General features: G+C 36.9%; 1 protein-coding gene across 1 annotated transcript in view; it reads left to right on the plus strand.

The window, feature by feature from the left end:
• gas7a (growth arrest-specific 7a) overlaps positions 1 to 20,182 on the plus strand; it is a 74,011-nt gene that overhangs the window by 25,963 nt on the left and 27,866 nt on the right. The window contains exon 5 of the mRNA XM_055185735.2: positions 14,920 to 14,988. Coding sequence (XP_055041710.2) covers positions 14,920 to 14,988 — 69 coding nt within the window. The remainder of the gene's footprint in view (positions 1 to 14,919; positions 14,989 to 20,182) is intronic.

Below are 20,182 nucleotides of genomic sequence, written 5' to 3' on the forward strand. Positions count from 1 at the left end.
ATGATAAAGTAAAGGCTGGGATGAGCGCTCGCTCGACTCTCTCTATGCGCACGCAGCTGCACAACACGCACTTGCTCGATCAAGTTGACTTTGGGACTGTGGGGGCGGGACAATGACGGGTGTCCTCTCACCTGTGATTGGTTGTTTGATTTAATCAGTGACACACACACAATCTTCTGTTCCATAATCCGTCTCTAGTAAATCTAGGTAGAGAAGATACGTTTTAATATGATCATTATGTCGGAAAAGGTAATTTATATGTTAAACAATAGTCTTGTGTGATCCATGCAATAATAAGCTGCAAACAATAACGCAAATTTGAAAGCTATTATATATTTTGTTTACTGTTTAATTAGATAATCATCTTGCAATATATGCTATAGGCTACATATTTACATTGTCACACTAAGTTAGCATTGGAAAACCTTAGTATGGTCCTGTATAAAGATTATTTATTAACAGAAATATATCTATATATGAGCTTGTGTCCAGTTTTTTGTCTGGTGCAGTGAACAGATCTCTTGTCTTTTAGGGTCAAAATAGCATAACATTTTAATTTGTTGTTGTGTTTGAGGGGTTTTTCTTTCAATTTCCAATCTTTAATCTATTTGATTGTTGGTTTTAAATGATGGGTAAAGATAAGGGTTAGGCCGTTTGGGCCTTGGACTTGGGCATGTTGTCATGAATGTTCAAACCCTTGTAAATAGTAATTATTTGAGGTATATTACGTTATTTAAAATGATTTATTCTACCCGAATGGGTGCGATGTAGGTATTGAATTTCATTTGAAGTGGTATTAAAAAGGTCTTAAAAAGCCTTGAATTTAGGTTTGACAATCCTGGGGGTACCCTGAAACAATTTTTTGGGTAAAGAGAAACAAAAATAAGTACAGTGAAATTATAATTTTCAAGTTGTGTTTGCATAAACAGCAAATAGCTTAAGTTAATAAAAAATAATAACTTAAAAAGCAGAAAATGTTACAGGAACTCCAAATATACTACAAATAAATTAAGTTTACAATACTTAATAAATTTAATAACAGTGATCATCAAAGTTTACAATGTGGAAAAATAAAGTATAAATAAATAAATGGTACTGGAATCATGCACTGTAAAAATTGCTTAGTTATGCAGCTGTTTCCCAGTAACTTACTGTAGATTAAAATGTATGTTATTTACTGGCAACAGTTTGTTGAAAGTTAAATCATGACTGCTCTTTCGAGGGGCACAAATTCAAAATATGTGTTCAGAGTGTCATGTGTGTTGCTCTTTTTTCAAAATATGTGTTTGTTGCGTCATGTTAACCATGTGCATCATGTGTTTTGTCAAAATAATTCATGTTCACAAAATACACGCAAGACACTCCTTAACAGTAAAGTCCGATTACACATTTATGCGAGTATCTGGCAAACGCAAGCGTCTCTTTTATCATAAACCCTTTAGACGCATCTGCAGCAGGCACTTATATTGACAAGACACGTGATGCACAAAGGATCTCTCGACGCGCAGAACACATATTTTGAAAAAGGAACCACACACATGATGGGCTACATACATGTTATGACAAACTTTGAGTAGTTGTATGGGACCACTATCTGTCAAAATTTGATTGATTTATGACCCCCTTTGACAGGGGGCGGGACAATCAATCAAAAGGTGTACAATCTGTCCAGTTTCTGGACTGTCGTATATCAAGGGCTTTAGACAGCGAGTATCCTGCGCGTGTTTTACGATGTGTCAATCAGCTCGTTGTTATTTCTGTGTGTGTGTGTGTGTGTGTGTGTGTGTTTTATGTCAAGCCTATGCTGTCATGTTTATTGCTGTCAAAAATAAAGTTTATAGTTTTAGACTGTCCAGTTTCTGGCAGGTTTTATGACCGGAGTTTCTCCGTCCTGTGTGCGCTCCTCTCCCGGGCACGCTTCTCGACCCCCACTGCGTGTCTCACAGCGGGGTCGGTGTTCAGCGGACCTGTGTGGTTCTTTAGACGAAAACCTGTTTATTATAAACTAAATAAAAATTTAACCGTGAGTCTTTTCATCACCCGCTCTCTATGTTCACGCGCATTAAAACTCGCTCACCGGTGCACGCGCCGGGTGTATGGGCATATCTGCAGTTTTAAAATAAACTTAATAAATGTAATGCTGGCCACTCTGACAAAAAGTAAAGGTTTATTTTAGATTTAGGGATTTCTTTAATCAAGTCTCTGATTAAAACATGTGAATGCGCGCACCGACGGTGACAGAGAACTTACGCTGATGCGCACTTATATCTGACCTTAATAAACTTTTAAATATTTTAATACGTTTTCATCCCATCTTCAGGGTTTGTTTTTATTAATGTCTACTTAAAACCATGTGTGAATATGTGTATATTATACAACGAATCTTATCGTGTATGCTCTGACAAAATAAGGCATTATTTTAGATTTTAGGTGGTGCGGACACATATTTATGGCAAATACTGTTGAATATAAATGTTCGTTTTGTCAAAAGTTTCTTTAAAGTCAATAAGGAATCAAACATTTTAGATGTATCTGGTTAAACTTAAATCTGATATTTTCTATTGGTCTATTTCTTTAGTATCTGATCAGACACAATGTTTCAGAAGCTGATTTGTGAGGGTCTGTGTGCGTGTGAGATAATTCACAGCAGGGGCGGATTGTAAACTAGTTAGAGACTTTTAAAACCGTGATGGTAAAATGTAATACGGTCCACTCTGAAGAAAAGTAAAGTTTTATTTTAGATTTAGGGAATTCATGAACCAAGTCTCTGATTAAAACTTCTGAGTGTAACATCACAAATATTTAATATATTCCGTATACGTGTATAGTTTAACCATTCCCTTATGCCATAACCTTAGGCGCCGTCAATACTTCTTTCTTTAGACTAAAGGAAATTTATTTTAACCTAAATAAAAGTTTATTCGCATCACGAAGTCCGTGAGTCTTTTCTAAAGGTCGATCACCGGCGGTGACAGAGAACGCGTCGGATGTACGTTCATATATTTCGTTAAGAAACTTTTAAACGATTAAACACATTCATAGCATCTTCAGGGTTTGTTTTTATTATTGGCTTCTTAAAACCATGTGTGAATATGTGTATATTATAACGAATCTTATATTGTCTGCTCTGACAAAAATAAAGTATTATTTTAGACTTTAAGTGAAGTGGCAGCGCGTATTTTATAGCCTACTGTTTAATATAAACGTTTGTTTTGTCAAAAGTTTCTTTAAAGTCACGCAAAAATCAAATATTTTACATGTATCTGGTTAAACTTAAATCTGCTATTATCTATTTAACTATTTTTCTGATCAGTCAGCTTACAGAAGCTGCTCTTATGATCGTGTGTGTGTGTGTGTGTGTGTGTGTGTGTGTGTGTGTGTGTGTGTGTGTGTGTGTGTGTGTGTGTGTGTGTGTGTGTGTGTGTCAGCGAGGCAATTCACAGCAGGAGAGGGTTGTAAACTAGTGAGTTAGACACTTTTAAAACGTGTTGGTAAAATGTAATATAGACCGCTCTGACAAAAACTAAAGGTTTATTATAGATTTAGCAATTTCTTAAACAAAGTCTCTGATTAAAACATATGCGCGCACCGACAGTGACGGAGAACTTACACTGATGCGCTCTTATATCTGCCGTTAACAACCTTTTAAACGTTTTAAGACATTTAAGTCCCTCTTATGGTTTGATTTCATTAATGTCACCTAACAACCAAGTGTGTACATGTGTATTTACGATAAATGTAACACGGTACGCATTGTCAAAATAAAAGGTTTCTTGAACATGGTATTCCAGTGCGTGTTTTTTGTCTTGCGAGTGCTCGTCATATTTATTGATGTGAAAAAAGTTTGATGTCTAAGGCGTTCAGTTTCTGGACGGTTGGTTTTTACCAGCGGTCTCTCATTCTCACCACCCGTTATCACCCACCCAGTAGCCCCCAATGTGTCTGAACAGCGGTGATGTTCAGCGGCCCGTATTGTTCCTAAAACTCCGTGTTGGTAAAATAAGTGTAATACAGCCATTGACAAAAAGTAAAAGGTTTATTTTAGATTTAAGGTGGTCCACCAGCGCCTTTATGGCAAGCACTTCAGGTTCTAAAAGTTTGTAACACCAAGAATTTGTTTAATGAAATATACAGTACATGTATAAGCAATGCACCCGAGTCCATAATCTCCGGACGGGTCGCCAATACTATTTTCTTTAGACTAAAGGGTATTTATTTTAACCTAAATAAAAGTTTATTTGCATCACGAACGCCGTGAAACTGTTCATGCACCGCAATCTATTGTTCACGCGCATTAAAGGTCGATCACCGGTGATGACCAGAGAACGAACCGGGTGTGTGTTCATATAAACTTAATAAATGTAATTCTGTCCGCTCTGGCAAAATAAAAGTTTATTTTAGATTTAGCCATTTCTTTAACCAAGTCTCTGATTAAAACAAGTGACTTTTGCTTAGGGCAATAGGCACATGCACACACATATCGGTGGTATTAAAAATAAGGTTTTTAAAGTTTAAGAAATTTAAACATTTGAAAAAAATCAAACATTTTAGAGGTGTCTGAGTAAACTTATATCTAATGTCATATGAGCCGTACCGTGTAGCGTTCGTGTCTGTGTGCGTGTCCGTGTCAGTTTATGTATGTGTGTGTTATGCAATCGTAGAGTAGGGCGTGGGATGTGAGAGATTGTGAGGGTGTGTGTATGTGTGTGTGTGTGTGTGTGTGTGTGTGTGTGTGTGTGTGTGTGTGTGTGTGTGTGGTTATCACGTGGTGGGGAGGGGGTCCCAAATGATCAATGGCAGGATTTTTATGTGATGACAGGCCCTAGGTCAGCCTGTGGGGTTAGATACAACTTAGGTTAACATCTATCAACGTATAATAAGCAAACATGAAATTATATTATACCTATGCATTGTTACTGATGTTCCTAGTTTTGTGTATTTTTTCTTAAACAAACTTTTGCTTTTCAAACTTAGACAGTCTTCATACTTATGCATACATTTGTTCAAAGTTTTTCCTCGCTAGTGTCAACCCTGTGTCTGAGATTTTCTTAAACTTTTGCTTTTCAAACTTAGTAAGTCTTCAGACTTTTGTCTCTTCACACATTTGTTCAAAGTTTTTTCTTCGCTAGTGTCAACCCTGTGTCTGAGATTTTGTAAACTCATGTACACGCTTGTGTATTTTTCTTAAACTTTTGCTTTTCAAACTTAGTCAGTCTTCAGACTTTTGTCTCTTCACACATTTGTTCAAAGTTTTTTCTTCGCTAGTGTCAACCCTGTGTCTGAGATTTTGTAAACTCATGTACACGCTTGTGTATTTTTCTTAAACTTTTGCTTTTCAAACTTAGTCAGTCTTCAGACTTTTGTCTCTTCACACATTTGTTCAAAGTTTTTTTCTTCGCTAGTGTCAACCCTGTGTCTGAGATTTTCTTAAACTTTTGCTTTTCAAACTTAGTAAGTCTTCAGACTTTTGTCTCTTCACACATTTGTTCAAAGTTTTTCTTCGCTAGTGTCAACCCGTGTCTGAGATTTTGTAAACTCATGTACACGCTTGTGTATTTTTCTTAAACTTTTGCTTTTCAAACTTAGTCAGTCTTCAGACTTATGCATACATTTGTTCAAAGTTTTTCCTCGCTAGTGTCAAATCCTGTTTGAGATTTTTTTTTTTGTAAACTCATGTACACGCTTGTGTATTTTTCTTAAACTTTTGCCTTTCAAACTTAGTCAGTCTTCAGACTTTTGTCTCTTCACACATTTGTTCAAAGTTTTTTCTTCGCTAGTGTCAACCCTGTGTCTGAGATTTTGTAAACTCATGTACACGCTTGTGTATTTTTCTTAAACTTTTGCTTTTCAAACTTAGACAGTCTTCATACTTATGCATACATTTGTTCAAAGTTTTTTCTTCGCTAGTGTCAAATCCTGTTTGAGATTTTTTTTTGTAAACTCATGTACACGCTTGTGTATTTTTCTTAAACTTTTGCTTTTCAAACTTAGTCAGTCTTCAGACTTTTGTCTCTTCACACATTTGTTCAAAGTTTTTTTCTTCGCTAGTGTCAACCCTGTGTCTGAGATTTTCTTAAACTTTTGCTTTTCAAACTTAGTAAGTCTTCAGACTTTTGTCTCTTCACACATTTGTTCAAAGTTTTTCTTCGCTAGTGTCAACCCGTGTCTGAGATTTTGTAAACTCATGTACACGCTTGTGTATTTTTCTTAAACTTTTGCCTTTCAAACTTAGTCAGTCTTCAGACTTTTGTCTCTTCACACATTTGTTCAAAGTTTTTTCTTCGCTAGTGTCAACCCTGTGTCTGAGATTTTGTAAACTCATGTACACGCTTGTGTATTTTTCTTAAACTTTTGCTTTTCAAACTTAGACAGTCTTCAGACTTTTGTCTCTTCACACATTTGTTCAAAGTTTTTTCTTCGCTAGTGTCAAATCCTGTTTGAGATTTTTTTGTAAACTCATGTACACGCTTGTGTATTTTTCTTAAACTTTTGCTTTTCAAACTTAGTCAGTCTTCAGACTTTTGTCTCTTCACACATTTGTTCAAAGTTTTTTTCTTCGCTAGTGTCAACCCTGTGTCTGAGATTTTCTTAAACTTTTGCTTTTCAAACTTAGTAAGTCTTCAGACTTTTGTCTCTTCACACATTTGTTCAAAGTTTTTCTTCGCTAGTGTCAACCCGTGTCTGAGATTTTGTAAACTCATGTACACGCTTGTGTATTTTTCTTAAACTTTTGCCTTTCAAACTTAGTCAGTCTTCAGACTTTTGTCTCTTCACACATTTGTTCAAAGTTTTTTCTTCGCTAGTGTCAACCCTGTGTCTGAGATTTTGTAAACTCATGTACACGCTTGTGTATTTTTCTTAAACTTTTGCTTTTCAAACTTAGTAAGTCTTCAGACTTTTGTCTCTTCACACATTTGTTCAAAGTTTTTTCTTCGCTAGTGTCAACCCTGTGTCTGAGATTTTCTTAAACTTTTGCTTTTCAAACTTAGTAAGTCTTCAGACTTCTGGCTCTTCACACATTTGTTCAAAGTTTTTTCTTCGCTAGTGTCAACCGTGTGTCTGAGATTTTCTTAAACTTTTGCTTTTCAAACTTAGTCAGTCTTCAGACTTTTGTCTCTTCACACATTTGTTCAAAGTTTTTTCTTCGCTAGTGTCAACCCGTGTCTGAGATTTTGTAAACTCATGTACACGCTTGTGTATTTTTCTTAAACTTTTGCTTTTCAAACTTAGTCAGTCTTCAGACTTTTGTCTCTTCACACATTTGTTCAAAGTTTTTTCTTCGCTAGTGTCAACCCTGTGTCTGAGATTTTCTTAAACTTTTGCTTTTCAAACTTAGTAAGTCTTCAGACTTTTGTCTCTTCACACATTTGTTCAAAGTTTTTTCTTCGCTAGTGTCAACCCTGTGTCTGAGATTTTCTTAAACTTTTGCTTTTCAAACTTAGTAAGTCTTCAGACTTTTGGCTCTTCACACATTTGTTCAAAGTTTTTTCTTCGCTAGTGTCAACCGTGTGTCTGAGATTTTCTTAAACTTTTGCTTTTCAAACTTAGTCAGTCTTCAGACTTTTGTCTCTTCACACATTTGTTCAAAGTTTTTTCTTCGCTAGTGTCAACCCGTGTCTGAGATTTTGTAAACTCATGTACACGCTTGTGTATTTTTCTTAAACTTTTGCTTTTCAAACTTAGTCAGTCTTCAGACTTTTGTCTCTTCACACATTTGTTCAAAGTTTTTCTTCGCTAGTGTCAACCCGTGTCTGAGATTTTCTTAAACTTTTGCTTTTCAAACTTGGGCAGTCTTCAGACTTGTTCTTAGTTCTATCTGCTCAGACAATATTTTGCTTTCATCAATCGTCTTGCTTTCTTTGTAAGCGACATCATATATCTGTGATTGTTTTTGTGAATACAGGTTGTTTCATTTCTATAGTTTATGCAACATTTTGGCAAACTCTTAAAATTAGTGCTAGATGATTAAAACAACAACGCAAAGTATGTTTTAGATTTACTTACTAAATCTTTCACAACGAAACAACGATGATAGCATTATGTCTGAATCTGTAAACTTGTAACACCACCAATAGCTCGATGTACATAACGAAGATTGCAAAATAATAAAGAGTGATTAAATTAAGATGCAAACATCTACAAATTGGCAGTGTTTGAAATAGTTTGGACATGTAGCCTTAAAATGGTACCAATAGATTAAAAACATTGTCAATTTGTAGATGTTTGCATCTTAATTTAATCACTCTTTATTATTTTGCAATCTTCGTTATGTACATCGAGCTATTGGTGGTGTTACAAGTTTACAGATTCAGACATAATGCTATCATCGTTGTTTCGTTGTGAAAGATTTAGTAAGTAAATCTAAAACATACTTTGCGTTGTTGTTTTAATCATCTAGCACTAATTTTAAGAGTTTGCCAAAATGTTGCATAAACTATAGAAATGAAACAACCTGTATTCACAAAAACAATCACAGATATATGATGTCGCTTACAAAGAAAGCAAGACGATTGATGAAAGCAAAATATTGTCTGAGCAGATAGAACTAAGAACAAGTCTGAAGACTGCCCAAGTTTGAAAAGCAAAAGTTTAAGAAAATCTCAGACACGGGTTGACACTAGCGAAGAAAAACTTTGAACAAATGTGTGAAGAGACAAAAGTCTGAAGACTGACTAAGTTTGAAAAGCAAAAGTTTAAGAAAAATACACAAGCGTGTACATGAGTTTACAAAATCTCAGACACGGGTTGACACTAGCGAAGAAAAAACTTTGAACAAATGTGTGAAGAGACAAAAGTCTGAAGACTGACTAAGTTTGAAAAGCAAAAGTTTAAGAAAATCTCAGACACACGGTTGACACTAGCGAAGAAAAAACTTTGAACAAATGTGTGAAGAGCCAAAAGTCTGAAGACTTACTAAGTTTGAAAAGCAAAAGTTTAAGAAAATCTCAGACACAGGGTTGACACTAGCGAAGAAAAAACTTTGAACAAATGTGTGAAGAGACAAAAGTCTGAAGACTTACTAAGTTTGAAAAGCAAAAGTTTAAGAAAATCTCAGACACAGGGTTGACACTAGCGAAGAAAAAACTTTGAACAAATGTGTGAAGAGACAAAAGTCTGAAGACTGACTAAGTTTGAAAAGCAAAAGTTTAAGAAAAATACACAAGCGTGTACATGAGTTTACAAAATCTCAGACACGGGTTGACACTAGCGAAGAAAAAACTTTGAACAAATGTGTGAAGAGACAAAAGTCTGAAGACTGACTAAGTTTGAAAAGCAAAAGTTTAAGAAAATCTCAGACACACGGTTGACACTAGCGAAGAAAAAACTTTGAACAAATGTGTGAAGAGCCAGAAGTCTGAAGACTTACTAAGTTTGAAAAGCAAAAGTTTAAGAAAATCTCAGACACAGGGTTGACACTAGCGAAGAAAAAACTTTGAACAAATGTGTGAAGAGACAAAAGTCTGAAGACTTACTAAGTTTGAAAAGCAAAAGTTTAAGAAAAATACACAAGCGTGTACATGAGTTTACAAAATCTCAGACACAGGGTTGACACTAGCGAAGAAAAAACTTTGAACAAATGTGTGAAGAGACAAAAGTCTGAAGACTGACTAAGTTTGAAAGGCAAAAGTTTAAGAAAAATACACAAGCGTGTACATGAGTTTACAAAATCTCAGACACGGGTTGACACTAGCGAAGAAAAACTTTGAACAAATGTGTGAAGAGACAAAAGTCTGAAGACTTACTAAGTTTGAAAAGCAAAAGTTTAAGAAAATCTCAGACACAGGGTTGACACTAGCGAAGAAAAAAACTTTGAACAAATGTGTGAAGAGACAAAAGTCTGAAGACTGACTAAGTTTGAAAAGCAAAAGTTTAAGAAAAATACACAAGCGTGTACATGAGTTTACAAAAAAATCTCAAACAGGATTTGACACTAGCGAAGAAAAAACTTTGAACAAATGTGTGAAGAGACAAAAGTCTGAAGACTGTCTAAGTTTGAAAAGCAAAAGTTTAAGAAAAATACACAAGCGTGTACATGAGTTTACAAAATCTCAGACACAGGGTTGACACTAGCGAAGAAAAAACTTTGAACAAATGTGTGAAGAGACAAAAGTCTGAAGACTGACTAAGTTTGAAAGGCAAAAGTTTAAGAAAAATACACAAGCGTGTACATGAGTTTACAAAATCTCAGACACGGGTTGACACTAGCGAAGAAAAACTTTGAACAAATGTGTGAAGAGACAAAAGTCTGAAGACTTACTAAGTTTGAAAAGCAAAAGTTTAAGAAAATCTCAGACACAGGGTTGACACTAGCGAAGAAAAAAACTTTGAACAAATGTGTGAAGAGACAAAAGTCTGAAGACTGACTAAGTTTGAAAAGCAAAAGTTTAAGAAAAATACACAAGCGTGTACATGAGTTTACAAAATCTCAGACACAGGGTTGACACTAGCGAAGAAAAAACTTTGAACAAATGTGTGAAGAGACAAAAGTCTGAAGACTGACTAAGTTTGAAAAGCAAAAGTTTAAGAAAAATACACAAGCGTGTACATGAGTTTACAAAATCTCAGACACAGGGTTGACACTAGCGAAGAAAAAACTTTGAACAAATGTGTGAAGAGACAAAAGTCTGAAGACTTACTAAGTTTGAAAAGCAAAAGTTTAAGAAAATCTCAGACACAGGGTTGACACTAGCGAGGAAAAACTTTGAACAAATGTATGCATAAGTATGAAGACTGTCTAAGTTTGAAAAGCAAAAGTTTGTTTAAGAAAAAATACACAAAACTAGGAACATCAGTAACAATGCATAGGTATAATATAATTTCATGTTTGCTTATTATACGTTGATAGATGTTAACCTAAGTTGTATCTAACCCCACAGGCTGACCTAGGGCCTGTCATCACATAAAAATCCTGCCATTGATCATTTGGGACCCCCTCCCCACCACGTGATAACCACACACACACACACACACACACACACACACACACACACACACACACACACACATACACACACCCTCACAATCTCTCACATCCCACGCCCTACTCTACGATTGCATAACACACACATACATAAACTGACACGGACACGCACACAGACACGAACGCTACACGGTACGGCTCATATGACATTAGATATAAGTTTACTCAGACACCTCTAAAATGTTTGATTTTTTTCAAATGTTTAAATTTCTTAAACTTTAAAAACCTTATTTTTAATACCACCGATATGTGTGTGCATGTGCCTATTGCCCTAAGCAAAAGTCACTTGTTTTAATCAGAGACTTGGTTAAAGAAATGGCTAAATCTAAAATAAACTTTTATTTTGCCAGAGCGGACAGAATTACATTTATTAAGTTTATATGAACACACACCCGGTTCGTTCTCTGGTCATCACCGGTGATCGACCTTTAATGCGCGTGAACAATAGATTGCGGTGCATGAACAGTTTCACGGCGTTCGTGATGCAAATAAACTTTTATTTAGGTTAAAATAAATACCCTTTAGTCTAAAGAAAATAGTATTGGCGACCCGTCCGGAGATTATGGACTCGGGTGCATTGCTTATACATGTACTGTATATTTCATTAAACAAATTCTTGGTGTTACAAACTTTTAGAACCTGAAGTGCTTGCCATAAAGGCGCTGGTGGACCACCTTAAATCTAAAATAAACCTTTTACTTTTTGTCAATGGCTGTATTACACTTATTTTACCAACACGGAGTTTTAGGAACAATACGGGCCGCTGAACATCACCGCTGTTCAGACACATTGGGGGCTACTGGGTGGGTGATAACGGGTGGTGAGAATGAGAGACCGCTGGTAAAAACCAACCGTCCAGAAACTGAACGCCTTAGACATCAAACTTTTTTCACATCAATAAATATGACGAGCACTCGCAAGACAAAAAACACGCACTGGAATACCATGTTCAAGAAACCTTTTATTTTGACAATGCGTACCGTGTTACATTTATCGTAAATACACATGTACACACTTGGTTGTTAGGTGACATTAATGAAATCAAACCATAAGAGGGACTTAAATGTCTTAAAACGTTTAAAAGGTTGTTAACGGCAGATATAAGAGCGCATCAGTGTAAGTTCTCCGTCACTGTCGGTGCGCGCATATGTTTTAATCAGAGACTTTGTTTAAGAAATTGCTAAATCTATAATAAACCTTTAGTTTTTGTCAGAGCGGTCTATATTACATTTTACCAACACGTTTTAAAAGTGTCTAACTCACTAGTTTACAACCCTCTCCTGCTGTGAATTGCCTCGCTGACACACACACACACACACACACACACACACACACACACACACACACACACACACACACACACACACACACACACACACACACACACACACACGATCATAAGAGCAGCTTCTGTAAGCTGACTGATCAGAAAAATAGTTAAATAGATAATAGCAGATTTAAGTTTAACCAGATACATGTAAAATATTTGATTTTTGCGTGACTTTAAAGAAACTTTTGACAAAACAAACGTTTATATTAAACAGTAGGCTATAAAATACGCGCTGCCACTTCACTTAAAGTCTACTTTATTTTTGTCAGAGCAGACAATATAAGATTCGTTATAATATACACATATTCACACATGGTTTTAAGAAGCCAATAATAAAAACAAACCCTGAAGATGCTATGAATGTGTTTAATCGTTTAAAAGTTTCTTAACGAAATATATGAACGTACATCCGACGCGTTCTCTGTCACCGCCGGTGATCGACCTTTAGAAAAGACTCACGGACTTCGTGATGCGAATAAACTTTTATTTAGGTTAAAATAAATTTCCTTTAGTCTAAAGAAAGAAGTATTGACGGCGCCTAAGGTTATGGCATAAGGGAATGGTTAAACTATACACGTATACGGAATATATTAAATATTTGTGATGTTACACTCAGAAGTTTTAATCAGAGACTTGGTTCATGAATTCCCTAAATCTAAAATAAAACTTTACTTTTCTTCAGAGTGGACCGTATTACATTTTACCATCACGGTTTTAAAAGTCTCTAACTAGTTTACAATCCGCCCCTGCTGCGAACCATCCCACACGCACACAGACCCCCACAAATCAGCCTCCGAAACACTGCGTCCGATCAGACACCAAAGAAATAGACCAATAGAAAACACCAGATCCAAGCCCAACCAGATACATCCAAAATGTTTGACTCCCCATTGACTTCAAAGAAACCCCCGACAAAACGAACGCCCACATTCAACAGTATTCGCCACAAACATGTGTCCGCACCACCCAAAATCCAAAACAATGCCTTATTTTGTCAGAGCATACACGATAAGATTCGTTGTATAATATACACATATTCACACATGGTTTTAAGTAGACATTAATAAAAACAAACCCTGAAGATGGGATGAAAACGTATTAAAATATTTAAAAGTTTATTAAGGTCAGATATAAGTGCGCATCAGCGTAAGTTCTCTGTCACCGTCGGTGCGCGCATTCACATGTTTTAATCAGAGACTTGATTAAAGAAATCCCTAAATCTAAAATAAACCTTTACTTTTTGTCAGAGTGGCCAGCATTACATTTATTAAGTTTATTTTAAAACTGCAGATATGCCCATACACCCGGCGCGTGCACCGGTGAGCGAGTTTTAATGCGCGTGAACATAGAGAGCGGGTGATGAAAAGACTCACGGTTAAATTTTTATTTAGTTTATAATAAACAGGTTTTCGTCTAAAGAACCACACAGGTCCGCTGAACACCGACCCCGCTGTGAGACACGCAGTGGGGGTCGAGAAGCGTGCCCGGGAGAGGAGCGCACACAGGACGGAGAAACTCCGGTCATAAAACCTGCCAGAAACTGGACAGTCTAAAACTATAAACTTTATTTTTGACAGCAATAAACATGACAGCATAGGCTTGACATAAAACACACACACACACACACACACACACACAGAAATAACAACGAGCTGATTGACACATCGTAAAACACGCGCAGGATACTCGCTGTCTAAAGCCCTTGATATACGACAGTCCAGAAACTGGACAGATTGTACACATTTTGATTGATAGTCCCGCCCCCTGTCAAAGGGGGTCATAAATCAATCAAATTTTGACAGATAGTGGTCCCATACAACTACTACTTTGCATCGTGATCAATATTAAACATTAACAAGAATTTGTCTTTACAGAATAAAACTATAAAATTAAAGCTCATGCAAAGCATTCTGGGAACCAAAAATCCTCATCAATCTTTTTCTGTTTTATTTCCTATAGATTTTGGGGTCCAGAATGCTTTGCATGATTCTGTTAATTTAAAGTTTAATTCTGTTAACATAAAGACTTGTTAATGTTTAATTTTCATTTAGCTTTAAACAAACTGTTGGCAGTAAATAACATAAATTTAAATCAACAGTAAGTTACTGGCAAACAGCTGCTAGTAATACTGTAATTTCTACAGAATTTGTTTTACAGTGTGTGCATATCTGCTATTTAATTTAAAGCAAAAACAAGCATTTTTTTCTCTAAATATAAGTTCTGATTTTATTCTCGTGGTTTTGTTTATACCCGACTATTTTTATGAGAGTCGCACACTTATCTACTGAGCGTCTTGTGTACCTCACCAGCTCATTCCTCAAGTCTCTCTCCCTCTCTCATTCACTCCGTCACGCTTCCACGATCACCCCCTCCCCTTGAGCACCCCCCACTCTCACGCCCCCCACCAAACACACGCGCACACGAGCTCCACTCTGCATCTCGCCTCACCACAGCAACAGAGCCAGAGCATTCAGACTGTGTGCTGGAGTCGAGCGTGTACCAGAGCGAAAGTGCTGAATAGAGTGAGAGAAGGCACAGAGCGATCGAGATGGAGGAAAGCTTTGACGCGGAGGGCAGTTTTGACGATGCCTCGTGTTTGTCCCCCCAGAGCCCTGGGTCCACCTCCCCAGCCAGGAGGCAGAATAAAGAGAAGGAGATCAAGGAGACCAAAATCACAGTGAGTATTGACAATGCTTACAGTGCATTCATTTACACAAAACTGTATAATGAAGAAACATTGTCTATTGAGAGCACTGTGTTGATGCTCTCTAGAGAGGCTTTTAGAAGAATCGGCACCTGAATTGATTATTATTAATGATAATGTGGATCAGATAGGTCCAGTGTGTAAGAGTTTTGCAGTTAACAAGCCCCTGGGATTTTAAATCAGTGGTCTGAAGTGTTTCACAGATGTGAAACATCTGCTCTCTGTGCCGTGCCACTCGCTCTCTCCAATGTCCTGACTGTGTGTGCGTTTGTGTATATCTGAGTGATGCCAATGGAAGTTACACTATGACTACTACATCACATCGCTGCTGTTTTGCACTACAACGTTTTTATGGATTCGATGACAGAATGGAAGCATTGATTCAAATAATCATCCCAAGATCTGGGAATTGAGGGCTTTGAAACAAAAGATCAGAACGCGACATAAATCATATCAGATTTTCTTTTCAGCACCCCTCTGATTTGGCTTTTCTTCCACACACATTCAAACACTCGGATTTCTCTAAAAGACCATTATTTACTATTTCAGACGCTGTAGGCCAGCACAAGACCTTATATGCCCAACGTACTAAACAGAGAGCATTGCAAATACCAATAAGAGTTGTGAGAAGACCACCGTATCAAAATTCGACATGGCTGATGTTTGGCCAAGGAGATTTTGCGTACGCACACAGTGCCCGGAGGCGTTGCACTCATTTTCAAATTATGTATGCAGCGTGCGTTCACGTGGCTTTCCAGCTGCATTTGAAACCCACTTTGATCCGGCTTTACCTGGAAACGTCGTCAAAAGCTTGAATTTCACACCGATGTAATAGAATAAAATAGCTTTTTCTTGTAAATCAGAGCGATGAGGGTCAGATGTTGCACGCTCATGACACTGCAGGTCACTCTTCGCACAGATGTGTTCACAACTGAGACTCTCAGTGAAAGTCTTAAGCTTATATTGAGATGCCTGGATGAATATGGCTTTTACTGTATTTCATAAAAAATATTCTGACTCATTAAAACGTGATGATTTTAATAGCTAATTAACCGCCTTAAAAATGAAGGTGCTGAGGGATTTTATGGAATAATCGGTATTTAAACGTTCAGGGTATGCTTAATGAATGTTACAGGTTTTATAAAAAAACATAAATCCCGACACAGAGTCATTTGAGAGCCTTAAATGTTTAATGTGCATAATGAAGATCTTCTCAGCTCAACTCTGTGTATTCACATAGGAGATTTAAAACAGATGGGGGTTGGTTTGTGTTATGTAACCTGCACCGTGATAGTGGTGAGAGATTGGGGAGCGCTGGATATTCTGGTGCGTGTATAGGGCAGGTAGGGTGTCCGTCATAGGAGAAAGAGACCGCCCACTTGGGGAAGAGTAAACCAGAGAAGCCTAGAGAGCTGGGGAAGACTTGGCTAGTCCAGTTTCCATGGTGACAAAAGGCAATAGTACAGACTAATGGATGTCGAAATAAAAAACGCACAGACAAAGCGAGAAAATGAACGAGATTAAGGCAAGAAAAAATGAAAGGAAGCTGCCATTCTTCCCGTTATTGTTTGTTTGTACGGACGGCATATGCCGTGTTATATAAAAGTTTTGTCGGATGGAGATTGTATTCAAACGTGGTCTGTATCAATAACAGAGTAATTTCTTCAGACAAAGGAATTATTTTTGGATTGAAGCCATAGATGTTTTATATAAGATATGATGCATGATCATAAAATAATCTGAAAGGGTTTATTTTGCAATAATCAACAGATTATACTGCTTATTACACGGCTGCTTAACAGATAAATGAGTAAACATGAAATATTGTATTGATTGAGTGGAATGATTTCATTTTGTGAGAGAAACTAACTAGCAAAGTTAGAAAATCAGTTGCTTGAAATGATGGATCATGCAGTTTAGTGGCCATTCAACAAAAAAGTTAAAAAGAATAGTTTAAACATAACATGATTTTTTCAGATGTACAATACTGTGCAAAAGTCTTATGCTGCGTTTACACCAGTCGCGATAGAGGCGGCAAGTGCGGGTCATTTACATGTTAAGTCAATGCAAAGACGCGATTAGCCATCCTGCGGCGCGGTACACGTGGTAAGCACGGCGCAAATGATGCGTTCCGTGCAAATTGAGTGTTGGCGCATTTCCGTGCCGCGTTAACCAATCAGGACCTTGCTGTAGCAGTGACGTGATTACAGGAAGCGCGCGGAGTGGCGGAGTCGCAGAAGCCCCTCCCATTACGCAAATTTCCATGTGAATGTCTCGAATGACTAGAATTTCACACGCGAGTGAACTCAAATGTTCAAGCATCCAACTACGCGCGAATAGCGCATTTTTGCCGCCTCTACCGCAGCTGGTGGGAATACACCATTAGGCCACTACCACCAGCTTTGTTGTTTTAGCAAAGTTGTAATGTCCATCCATATTTATGTTTCACTCTTTTTATTAAGATACAAATAGAAAATACAGGAAATACAAAATAAAAACACAAAACAGTTTTCAGAACTAAATGTCTTCTTCAGGCATCGGTCGGTGTTTAGTGTGACCTCTCTTGGCACGAAACACATCTTAAGCAATTTGGAGGAGACTGAAGGCGTGAAGTCATTCGATAAGAATTATAAATTAGGATTTAATTTAATTTAGGTTTAAAGGGGACATACTATATCATGGAAATCTGACTTTTTCCATCTTTAAGTGCTATAATTGGGCCCCAGTGCTTGTATAAACTTTTGAAACGTGAAAAGTAACTTAGTTTTGGTAAACCATTCACTGCAAGCATGTAAAAAAATTGATAATTGAAATTTGGCTTCCCTTGTGATGTCAGAAGGGGATAATACCGCCCCTTAATCTGCACTATCCAACCACAACACTGCCATTTAGTACATGGATCAACTCATTTGCATTTAAAAGTACACACCCAAAAACTGCACATTTTTGCTCACACCTACAAAGTGGCAATTGTTATAATAAATTACCTGTGGGATATTTTGAGCTAAAACTTCACATATGTACTCTGGGGACACCAAAGATTTATTTTTCACCCTAAAAGGTCTTGTGAAATGTCCCCTTTAAGAGATCCTACAGTCGCTTGCTGTTGCTCAAGTGGAAGGGGAGTTTACCCTAAATACTTGACACTTTAGCTTTTATACTGCTTTTAGTACTAAATACAATTTTTTTTGTATTTTCTAGTTGTATTCTAATAAAGAGACTGATAAATAATTACATATGATTACTATACCATTGCAAAACAACAAATCTAATGCTGGCATGGTGGACTAAGCCTTTTGCACAGTACTGTATATGACTTCCTTTCTTCAGTCGAACTAAAGGGGGTCGCACACCGGACGAAAAGCGTCGCATCACGCCATGAATCTAACAGAACACATTATTTTCTATGAATGTATGCAAGCCGGTGGTCCGCTGTAACTCTGGACGCTGCTCAAATCTCTGTCGTGCCACTAATACATCATATTTGTCCCAAATCGTTAATGATTAAAATTGGCTTCTAATGCATATTTTGCATCCTGAAGTAGACGCTATATTACTAGGCTTGCGCTATTTGATGTGCAGGTCCACTGTACGATACCTGCGCGTTGTTCTACATGCGGCGCAGCGCTTCTCGTCCGGTGTGCAACACCCTTAACGCTGTACACCAAAGCATTTATGCCTGCGGCCGGCGTATGTTTTCAATTGTTTCCAATGGAAGCACAGTTTAAAATGTTCAACTTTGGCCGAAATGCTCAGCTCGTCAATGTCACTTTTCACTTAGCCCCCACAGTGGAGGAGGGGTGGGACAAATACCACAACAACCAACTATCCCATTGTACAATGACTGATAAACAAAACATAAATATCATAGCAACCAAAGCACCCAGCTGAAAAAGTGCCCACAGCTGGCACCTGCACTGCAAAAAAAATTATTTTCAAGTAATTATCTTATTATTATTGTCTTGTTTTCAGTAAAAGTATCTAAAAGTTCTTAAATTAAGATGCTTTTTCTTGATGAGCAACACAACCCAAGAAAATAAGTCTAGTTTTAGACCAAAAATATCAAATTGAAGTGATTTTGTGCAAAAAACTGCCAGTCGGGTAAGCAAATTTTTCTTGAATATTTCTTGAATTTAGTGTTTAAGAAAAATGTTCAAGATTTTTTTTTTTGCTTACCCCATTGGCAGATTTTTTTTTTTGCTTGGTTTATGCACAAAATCACTTAAATTTGATATTTTTGGTCTAAAAACTAGACTTATTTTCTTGGGTCGTTTTGCTCATCAAGAAAAAGCATCTTCATTTAAGAATTGTTAGATATTTTTACTGGAAACAAGACAAAAATACAAAGAATTTATTTTTGAAAATTATTTTTTCCAGTGCGCCTGTCATTTCAGCCGCATTTAAATGCTTTGGTAAGTCTTTATCGGAATATGGCGATCAAATTGCACCATAATGCAAATGGCTACAGTAGTTATAGACTAATATACCTCCCAGCCTGAAATCTGGCCAGTTTGAAATTATTGGATTGACTGGCAGATTAACAGTAGTAGCAAATACCGAATATTTCTGGTCAATTTTACAGTAAGCAAATGGAAAATGTGTAATAAGTTATTGTTTAAATGTAGCACTTTTGTTTAAAACTTATTTGCTATAATTGGACAGCCATTACCTTTTCATAACATCACTAAACTGTGATGCTGCACATTTTGTAGTTATAGTAATGTTTTTGTATTTAGCTTGGCAATGCACAATTTGGCAAAAAGCACTGATAAAAATATCAGTATTACCTACCATGTTACTGAAAGTGTAATGCATCTATGGATTTCCATAAATATACTACATCATATTTTTAGTTTTTGTAACTCACAAGCGGTTCACCATGACAACCACTGAACCGTAGACTCACTGAATCAATAGTAAAGAGCTGTTGGATGTTTGAGCCTAAAATACTTTCACCTTTTGCTTACCTTCAGTATCTCTTGAGTATCACTAATGTGAAACCAGAAGGCTGACTGCTTCACGTTTGCACTCCATCACGATGCACTTAACTGTGCTTGAAATAATAGGTGGCTGTCAGCTGTGGAAGCGCTGGCTGTTAAGAGGCCACATGTACAACTGAATATTGTAAACAAAAATATACAAGAAACACACGAGAGCCGCTCATGTG

This window comes from Misgurnus anguillicaudatus, chromosome 19 (genome assembly GCF_027580225.2).
Source record: "Misgurnus anguillicaudatus chromosome 19, ASM2758022v2, whole genome shotgun sequence".
NCBI classification, from domain to species: Eukaryota; Metazoa; Chordata; class Actinopteri; order Cypriniformes; family Cobitidae; genus Misgurnus; species Misgurnus anguillicaudatus.